Source organism: Pituophis catenifer, unplaced genomic scaffold (assembly GCF_029215685.1).
Source record: "Pituophis catenifer annectens isolate HBS135680 unplaced genomic scaffold, rPitCat1.0.hap2 SCAF_3, whole genome shotgun sequence".
Lineage (NCBI taxonomy): Eukaryota > Metazoa > Chordata > Lepidosauria > Squamata > Colubridae > Pituophis > Pituophis catenifer.
The window spans coordinates 2,138,195-2,147,449 of record NW_027256883.1 but is presented as its reverse complement, the minus strand read 5'-3'; the positions used below and the strand labels follow the sequence as shown (position 1 = coordinate 2,147,449).

Here is a 9,255-nt window from a genome sequence, read left to right as displayed (position 1 = left end):
AAACCTGGAAGGAAAACCCAGATCTGAAAATATAATATTTCTAATAAAATGGAGCTTTGAGGAAACTCAAGCCTCGGAGTTTTCTTTCGTGGGGGGTGTTATTTGGAACCCCGACAAAAGCCCTGTGAAGCGGGATGTAAGTCTTAAGTGCTATTGCTATTTCACAATTATGACCGTTGCAGCATCCCCATGGTCAGGTGATCAAAATCGAGACGTTTGGCAACGGACTCGTATTTATGACGGTTGCAGTGTCCCGTGACCACTTTTTGCGACCTTCCGAGAAGCAAAGCCAACGGGGAAGCCAGATTTGCTTAACAACCGCGTGACTAACTGTAGCGCTTCACTTAACAACTGTGGCAAGAAAGGTCGTAAAAATGGGGGAAAGCACTGTCTCGCTTAGCAACGGAAATTTTGGGGCTCCGTTGTGTTCGTAAGCCGAGGACTGCCTGTATAGGGTCTCCTGCTTGAGCAAGGAGGGGTTGGACTAGAAGACCTCGGAGGTTCCCCCTCCAATTCTCTTAACATTCCGTCCAATGAAAGCGTTATTGTTATGATGGCAGGGGGAAGCTTCACTCCCTTCTTTCTCCAATCCAGAAAGCCACATCCAGTTCTTGAGCTGTGGAGCCTCCATATCCAGAGGCAGTCTACCAGGGAGAGGTTAGAGTGAGCACCCTTACGCTGTTGCGGACGAGCAGGAAAGCAGGCGGGGCTTGAGCTAGGCCCCGCTATAAGAAAGGCAGGGCTGGGCGGCTTGGGGGAATGATAGGAATGAGTTCCCTTTCGCCGCAGAGCCGGAAGTGTCGGGTTGCTCGCTTTTCGCTCGCCCTCTAGAGGCCGCGACGCGCGAAAAAGGGGCCCGTCGCGCGGCGATGGCGTCACAGGGGCGCCGGCGGCGGTTGGAGGCTCGGATGGAGCCCGAGCAGGAGCGGCTGAGGCGGCAGATCCGCTTGCTTCAAGGTGGGCCTCCGCTGGGGCCGATGGGGACGGTAGTCGGGCGGCGGGCCCCGGAGGAAAGCCGGGCGGGGCGGTGGTGGTAGGAGCAGGCCGGGCTCCCTCCCTCCTTCCTTCCTCGGGCGGGGCCGGGGGACCCTTCATAGGGGGGTGGGGGGGTCAGCGGGGGGCCACTAGGGGCCCGGCCATAGCAGGCCCTGCCCCAGGCCCTTGCGGGGAGGGGAATACAGAGACTGTCACCCCCCCTTCCCTTCCCTGGGGCTGTTAATGGGCAGGGAGGGCTGGACTGGATGGCCTCTGAGGTGCCCCTCAGCTCTATAATACCGCTAAATGGGGGTAACTTGGCAACTTTGAAGACTTGGAGGGCTTCATTCAGCTCCCGGGAATTCTGGGGATTGAAGTCCACCGAAGAATTCTAGTATTGTGATTCAAAAATGTGTGTAGCCTATATAGGCTAAATAGTGGAGAGACAGGTTGCTCCAGTGGTGAAGGACTCAGGTTAGAAACCAGGAGACGGGGAGTTCTAGTCCCGCCTTAGCCACGAAAGCTGGCTGGGTGAGTTTGGGCCAATTACCAGGAGACGGGGAGTTCTAGTCCCGCCTTAGCCACGAAAGCTGGCTGGGTGAGTTTGGACCAATTACCAGGAGACGGGGAGTTCTAGTCCCGCCTTAGCCACGAAAGCTGGCTGGGTGAGTTTGGGCCAATTACCAGGAGACGGGGAGTTCTAGTCCCGCCTTAGCCACGAAAGCTGGCTGGGTGAGTTTGGGCCAATTACCAGGAGACGGGGAGTTCTAGTCCCGCCTTAGCTACGAAAGCTGGCTGGGTGAGTTTGGACCAATTACCAGGAGACGGGGAGTTCTAGTCCCGCCTTAGCCACGAAAGCTGGCTGGGTGAGTTTGGGCCAATTACCAGGAGACGGGGAGTTCTAGTCCCGCCTTAGCCACGAAAGCTGGCCTGGGTGAGTTTGGGCCAATTACCAGGAGACGGGGAGTTCTAGTCCCGCCTTAGCCACGAAAGCTGGCCTGGGTGAGTTTGGGCCAATTACCAGGAGACGGGGAGTTCTAGTCCTGCCTTAGCCACGAAAGCTGGCTGGGTGAGTTTGGACCAATTACCAGGAGACGGGGAGTTCTAGTCCCGCCTTAGCCACGAAAGCTGGCTGGGTGAGTTTGGGCCAATTACCAGGAGACGGGGAGTTCTAGTCCCGCCTTAGCCACGAAAGCTGGCCTGGGTGAGTTTGGGCCAATTACCAGGAGACGGGGAGTTCTAGTCCTGCCTTAACCACGAAAGCTGGCTGGGTGAGTTTGGACCAATTACCAGGAGACGGGGAGTTCTAGTCCCGCCTTAGCCACGAAAGCTGGCTGGGTGAGTTTGGGCCAATTACCAGGAGACGGGAAGTTCTAGTCCCGCCTTAGCCACGAAAGCTGGCCTGGGTGAGTTTGGGCCAATTACCAGGAGACGGGGAGTTCTAGTCCCGCCTTAGCCACGAAAGCTGGCCTGGGTGAGTTTGGGCCAATTACCAAGAGACTGGGAGTTCTAGTCCCGCCTTAACCATGAAAGCTGGCTGGGTGAGTTTGGGCTAATTACCAGGAGGCTGGGAGTTTTAGTCCCGCCTTAACCATGAAAGCTGGCTGGGTGAGTTTGGGCCAATTACCAGGAGACTGGGAGTTCTAGTCTCATCAGCCATGAAACCCAGCTGGGGGTCTTATCTGGCTGGCTTATTGGCTGGGCCTGACATTGTGGGGTTGAGAGAAAGTAGGTGGCTCAAAGTCCCCCAGCTGGCTTCCATGCCTAAGGTGGGACTAGAGCTCCCATTCTCCTGGTGATTGACCAGACTGGGAGTTCTAGTCCCACTTTAGGCATGAAAGCCAGCTGCAGGACTCAACCCCCCAATGTCAGGTCCAGGCGGACCAGCTGGCTGGTCACTTCCTGTTTGCAACCAAAAGAATCAACACTTGGCTGATCCTGAGAAAGGCAGACACTTACAGGAGAAATGCTAGAATATAATATATGTATATTCAAGGTGAGCCTCCACTGGGAACGATGGGAACTGTAGTCGGGCGGTGGAAGGAGAGGTCCAGGCTGAGGGGCCCGGAGGAAACCCCGGGGTGGTGTGTATACATATATATAATATAGGTGTTTCTGAATCTCTGTTCATTCCTGGTGACTGTCTGGACTGATCTCTGGGCCGGATTTTCAGACGTCGTTTGACCTTGTCTCCTCCTTTATCGGGGTAAAAGCGAGAAGGACTGGCCCAAGGTCACCCAGTCGGGTTTGTCAGATTAGAACTCACTGTCTCCTGGCATCTGGCCTTAACTGCTTCTCTGAGCTGGCTTCCAGCATACAGATAGTCCTTGACTTATGACCAACATTTGAGCCCAACATTTCTGTTGTTAAGTGAGTTTTGCTCCCTTTTATTTTCTTTCCTGCCGCTGTTGTTAAGTGAATCACTGCAATTGATAAGTTAGTAACCCGGTTGTTAAGTGAATCTGGCTTCCCCATTAACTTGTGTCAGAAGTTCGCAAAAGAGGACCTTGGGACACAGCAACCATCATCAATACGAGCCAGTTGCCCAGAGTCTGAATTTTGATCAGGTAACCAAAGGGATGCTGCAACGGTCTTTAAGCGTGAAAAACAGCCATAAGTGATATTTTCTCTCCTGCCATAACAGGAGAACAGTCACTAAAGGAACTGTTGAAAGTCGCGGACTACCTGTATTTACACACACAATCCTGGAATCTTTATTTTGGGCTCTTCGCTTCTAGATCTCAGGATTTAGGGACTCCACGAGTCGATAAACACACAAAAAACCATCATTTGGAACCTCTCCAGGGGTCCTCATAAGTTTGATGGGTACTGTTTCTACCACGCACAGGCAGTCCTCAACGTATGGCCACAGTTGAGCCCAAGGTTTTTTTTTTTGCCGAGTGAGGCAGTTATTAAGTGAGTTTTGCCCTCTCTTAGTTAGCGACACTGTTGTTAAATGAATCTGCCAGGCCTTCCCCGTTGATTTTCCTTTCAGACGGTGGCAAAAGGAGATCTCGTGACCCCTGGGGTAGTGAAACCGTCGTAATTGTGAGCCAGTGGCCCAGGATAGGAATTTTGATCCCGTGACCCTGAGGATGCCACAAGGGTCGTAAGTGTGAAAAACGGTCATAAGTCGCTTTTTTCAGTGTCGTCGTAACTTTGAACGGTCACTAAACAAACTGTTGTAAGTAGAGAATTACCTGCACATCGTTTTGAAAGAGGCCAGCGTTTGAAAGCCAGAGTGTAACCTGCCTGAATTCGGGGGGGGGGGGGTGTTCAATTTAATCATTGCTGTTTCAGAGCCCTCAGGCTTGAACTTGGCTTCTGCGGAGATAGGAAATACGATATGGTTCCCTGGTGATTTGCACCAGGTTCTCCTGCCCTGAAATATTTGAAGAATATCCTGCTCTTTTGATCAATAGCAGGACAATCTCTCCCCAAGACTTCGATTGATTGATTGATTAGGTGCCATTAAGTCCATCCCCAGCAACCACATAAATCGATTTTTCCCCTCCCAGAATGATTTGTTGCTAACGTGCTCCCTTCAGACCTCCAAACTGCGCACCCTTCACCACTCAACACACACACACATACAGGATATGGGGAAGGCTAAAACAGTTGTGCTTTTATGCTGGCTTGGAAGGTAGCTAACAAGGCTTTCCCGTCCTGACTTTTATCTAATCCTGCCCCACCTGGTGTTAGCTTCTCCGGCAGGGCAGATAAGATGTCAGCCGTTATCTGAATAAGCCAAAATCAACGATGATGCTCAGTAAATGCATAGCCAGATGAGAGAGCTGCACAGGGTCGCCTCCTCCACGCACAGCCACAAAGAATATTCAGGCCGTTCATTGCATTTTTTCTTTTAGGATGTCCCCCATGTTTCAGGGGTCTGCAGGAAGAGCTGCAGGTAAAGTTTTAGACTTCCGACTTCTGACTGCAGGTGGTTCTTGATTTACAACCATAAGGGAGCTAACCATTACAGATAATCCTCAATTTACAACCATTTTTTAAGGGACTGTTCAGAGTTACAACGGCAATGAAAAAAGTGACTTATGACTGTTTTTCATGACCAGAGCTGTGGTGGCGCAGTACTGCAGGCTAATTTTGCTGGCTGCCAGAAGTTCAACAGTTCAATCCTGACCGGTTCAAGGTTGACTCTGCCTCTTCCGTCCTTTCGAGGTTGGTAAAATGAGGACCTGGATTGTTGGGGGCAAGAGGCTGACTCTGTAAAATCACTTAGAGAGAGCTGCAAAGCACTGGGAAGCGGTAGGTAAGTCTAATTGCTATAGGAAGGAAGGAAAGGGAGGGAGGGAGGGAGGGAGGGAGGGAGGGAGGGAGGGAGGGAAGGAAGGAAGGAAGGAAGGAAGGAAGGAAGGAAGGAAGGAAGGAAGGAAGGAAGGAGTCAGACCTGGAAGCCATCTTTTACCTTTGAGCCTTCAGGCCTGCCACAAATTCTACTGTGGGAAAATGGGAGGGGGCATCGTATGGAGTGAAGATGATAGGTAGCCAAAATAACATTCCTTCCAGGAAGTCAAGGCCGCTTTGCCCTGCAGTTGTGCTGAGAAGAATGAGGAGTTATCTTCTGTTCTGATTGGTTGGTGTGACAGACATGTGGATGATGGGCAAGGACTTGAACTTTCTTTTGGGTGAGGAAAACCCAGAAGTTCTCAGATTCGGGTTTTCCCAGATGTGCCAATGTGACATCTCTAATAAAAATTAGCTTTGAGGAAACTCAAGCCTCGAAGTTTGATTTGGTTGGGGATCTTACTTGGAAAGAAAGAAAGAAAGAAAGGAAGGAAGGAAGGAAGGAAGGAAGGAAGGAAGGAAGGAAGGAAGGACCGTGATGGCACAGTGGTTAGACTGCAGTATTGCAGGCTAACTCTGCCCATGAGCCACGGTGGTGGTGTGGTTAGAATGTATCACTGCAGGCTATTTCTGACTGCCAGCTGCCTGTAATTTGGCAGTTCGAATCTCAACAGGCTCAAGGTTGACTCAGCCTTCCATCCTTCCGAGGTGGGTAAAATGAGGACCCAGATTGTTGGGGGCAAGAGGCTGACTCTGTAAACGGCTTAGAGAGGGCTGGAAAGCACTGGGAAGCGGTATATGAGTCTTATTGCTATTGCTGTCCCTATGGTTATGTGATCCAAATTCGGACTTTTGGAAACTGACTCATATTTATGACGGTCGCAGTGTCCTGGGGTCCTGTGTTCCCCTTTTGCAACTTTCTGACAAGCAAACTCAATGGGGAAGCCAGATTGACTGAACAACTTACTAACAACAACTGCAGTGTTAAGTTCACTTAACAACTCTGGAAAGGAAGGCCGTAACACGTTTCCTATCACATAAAAATGTCTGCACCCGTAAAATGTTATAGGGTCTCCTGCTTAAGCAGGCGGGGGGTGGGCTAGAAGACCTCCGAGGTCCCTTCTAACTCTGTTGTTCTGTTATTCAGGTCTCATCAATGACCATAAAAACGCCCATGGGAATGCGCCAGTTCCTCCACCGCCTGCTTCTGTCTCCAGGTGGAGGAACCCTAAACTTCCTGCCTTTCAAAGCCAAGCGGCCCTCAGCACTAGATACAGCCAGCAACCCTCCCGAGATTTCTCATCCGGCCAGGCCAACGCAACTACCTGGAGGAAGAAATACTCTCTCGTCAACGCCCCGCCTAGACCAGCCCTGTCTTCGGCCACCAGCGTTTCTCCGGGGACTTCCTGGGCGGCCCAGAGCCGGGCCGGTAGGGAGGCTCCCAAGCCACCACTGATGCTTTCGGAAGCGAAGGCCGTCTCCAGTGCAAAGGCAAATGTCAGCCGGCCAGCTGGCTCCCTGGCGGGTGATGCCACCGGCTCAGGGTTCTCGCCGGGCTTTTCCGGATCGAGAAAGGCACCGTCGTCTTCTAGGGGCAGCCCATCCGCGGCTCCTTGGCCTTTCAACGCGGACTCGAGACACAACAAAGATATGGGCGCTTCCACTTCGTCCCACGTACCCCGTTGCAAAAACCTGGCTACGGGTGGAAATAACCGACCGGCGGCCGGTCAGAAGAAGCCCGTCGGGGGGAGCAAGCTGACCCCCAGTTTAGGCAGGAGTATCAGCGAGAGTGCCGTTACGTTGAAATCTGAGCCTCGCCGGTGTCTGGCCTCGGCTGAACAAGGAACAGGGTCTCTCCCAATCTGGAAGAAGCCAGCACCTGAGCCTTCACACCTGTATGGGTCATCCCGCCGCCCCTCCCCTGCAGGGACAGCCAGGGACAGCCCCAGCAGGAGCGTGGGGCTGTCTGCCCATTCGGGCGAGGAGGCGTCTTCCAGCACTGGGTCGAGTCTTCCCCCAAACAAGCCCGCCATTGTTACGCTCCAGAAGTCGTCTTCCTTGCCGGCCTCCGGCAGGTCTTCCCGCTTCAAGAGAGCCAACTACACCTGGGTGGCAAATCCCAGCAAATCCCCTCGAAGCGTGAAGCGGTGGGCCGTTTCCAGGACCCCCGAAAGCAACCCCAAGTTTGCCACCTGCGGGGCAGCGACCTCCCCCAAGTTACAATCCAGGGGAGCACAGCTCGAGCTGGGGGCCAAGCCAAAGAAGCCCACCCCGCATTCGAAGCTGGCGGTTTCCTCCAGCCAGTACAGGTGGAAAGCGGCGAGTGCGAAGTCTGCTCCTTCCACATCGGCATCGGTCTTCACTTGGAAGCGCAAGGAAGGGGCTGGGCCCGGGGAGGCCCCCTGTGTGGATGCCAGCACCTCCCTCCAAGTGCTGAGGCGGGTCCCTCTCGGACCTGGCAGCCCAAGAGTCTTCTTTGGAACGAGCGGCTTTTCTAACTACAGACTGAGGAGCTGGCCGAAAACCACGAAGAGGAAAGGAAGCGCCAGGTGAGTTCCTGGTCCTGCTAGGAGGATCTTTGTTCCAATTGTTGTTGTTTTTTTCCTTTTCTTTTAACTTTTTTTTTTTTTTTTAATTTGCTTTATATGCCGCCCTTCTCTGGAGACTCAAGGCGGCTTACAGTGCGTTAAGCAATAGCCTTCATCCTTTTGTATATTTATACAAAGTCAGCTTATTGCCCCCACAAACCGGGTCCTCAATTTACCTACCTTAGAAAGGATGGAAGGCTGAGTCAACCTTGAGCCTTGGCGAGATTCGAACCCTGCAGTAATTGCAGGCAGCTGGTCTTAATAAGCTTAATAACAGGGTGCCTTAAACCCCTGTACTACCAAGGCACTTATATTGCTCATCCTGGTTATGAGTGGTGTGGAATGGAATGGAAAAGAGGAATGAAGAAGAGAATAGGGGACAGAATAGGGGACAGGATAGGATAGACGAATAAAGAAAAGAAAAATAAAAAATAGAACAGAACAGAATAGAGGAATGAAGAAAAGAATAGAGGGATAGGATAGGATAATGAATAGATGGGATGGGATGGAATAGAGGAAGAAAAGAGAGAAGAAAAGTGAAAAATGAAGAAGAGACTATTAGATATAGAGAAATAGATCAGAACAGAACAGAATAATAAAATATGGAATGGAATGGAGAGGAGAGGATAGACTAATAAAAAATGGAATGTAGAGTGTAGAGAGTAGGAATAGGAATAGAATTGAATTCTTTATTGGCCAAGTGGACACACAAGGAATTTGTCTCCGGTACATAAGTTCACAGTGTACATACAAAAAGCAAGTAATAGATCATAGATCACAAATCACGGTTACAATCATTAATCTTAAATTAACGTATGAATCCACATGTTCCATGAAACAGAATTACCATTTTCTCCTGCCTTTTGTGGGGGAAGTGGGTTCAGGCAATGCCATAGTTGGGGACTCCAGTAGAGGTTAGCCAAGCTGGCTTACCTGCGATGAACCGGGGGAAGACCGATTCGCTGAAAAACAATGCAGTTTTATGAAGATGGATAAGATAAAGTCAGCTAATGTGCATAATGTGTAAGAGTTGTGGTGGCGCAGTGGTTAGAGTGCAGTACTGCCGGCTGCCTGCAATTTGGCAGTTCAAATCTCACCAGGCTCAAAGGTTGACTCAGCCTCCCATCTTTCCAAGGTGGGTAAAATGAGGACCCAGATTGTTTGGGGCAAGAGGCTGACTCTGTAAACCGCTTAGAGGGGGCTGTAAAGCACTGTAAAGCAGTATATAATTCTAAGGGCTAGTGCTAGGAAGGAAGGAAGGAAGGGTGGCATAGTGGTTAGAATGCAGTATTTCAGTCTAACTGCCCACTGCTAGCAGTTCGATCCTGATCGGCTCTTCCTGTTTGGGGGGAAAAAAAAATGCATTTTATTTTATTCTCACTTAACA

At 51.2% G+C, this 9,255-nt stretch overlaps 1 protein-coding gene across 1 annotated transcript in view; it reads left to right on the top strand.

The window, feature by feature from the left end:
- Positions 1-907: 907 nt before the first annotated feature.
- Positions 908-9,255, top strand: part of ZC3H3 (zinc finger CCCH-type containing 3) — a 195,816-nt gene continuing 187,468 nt past the window's right edge. Inside the window, exons 1-2 of the mRNA XM_070940245.1 lie at positions 908-957; positions 6,428-7,829. Of these exons, the coding sequence (XP_070796346.1) occupies positions 909-957; positions 6,428-7,829 (1,451 nt within the window). The 5' untranslated portion in view covers position 908. The remainder of the gene's footprint in view (positions 958-6,427; positions 7,830-9,255) is intronic.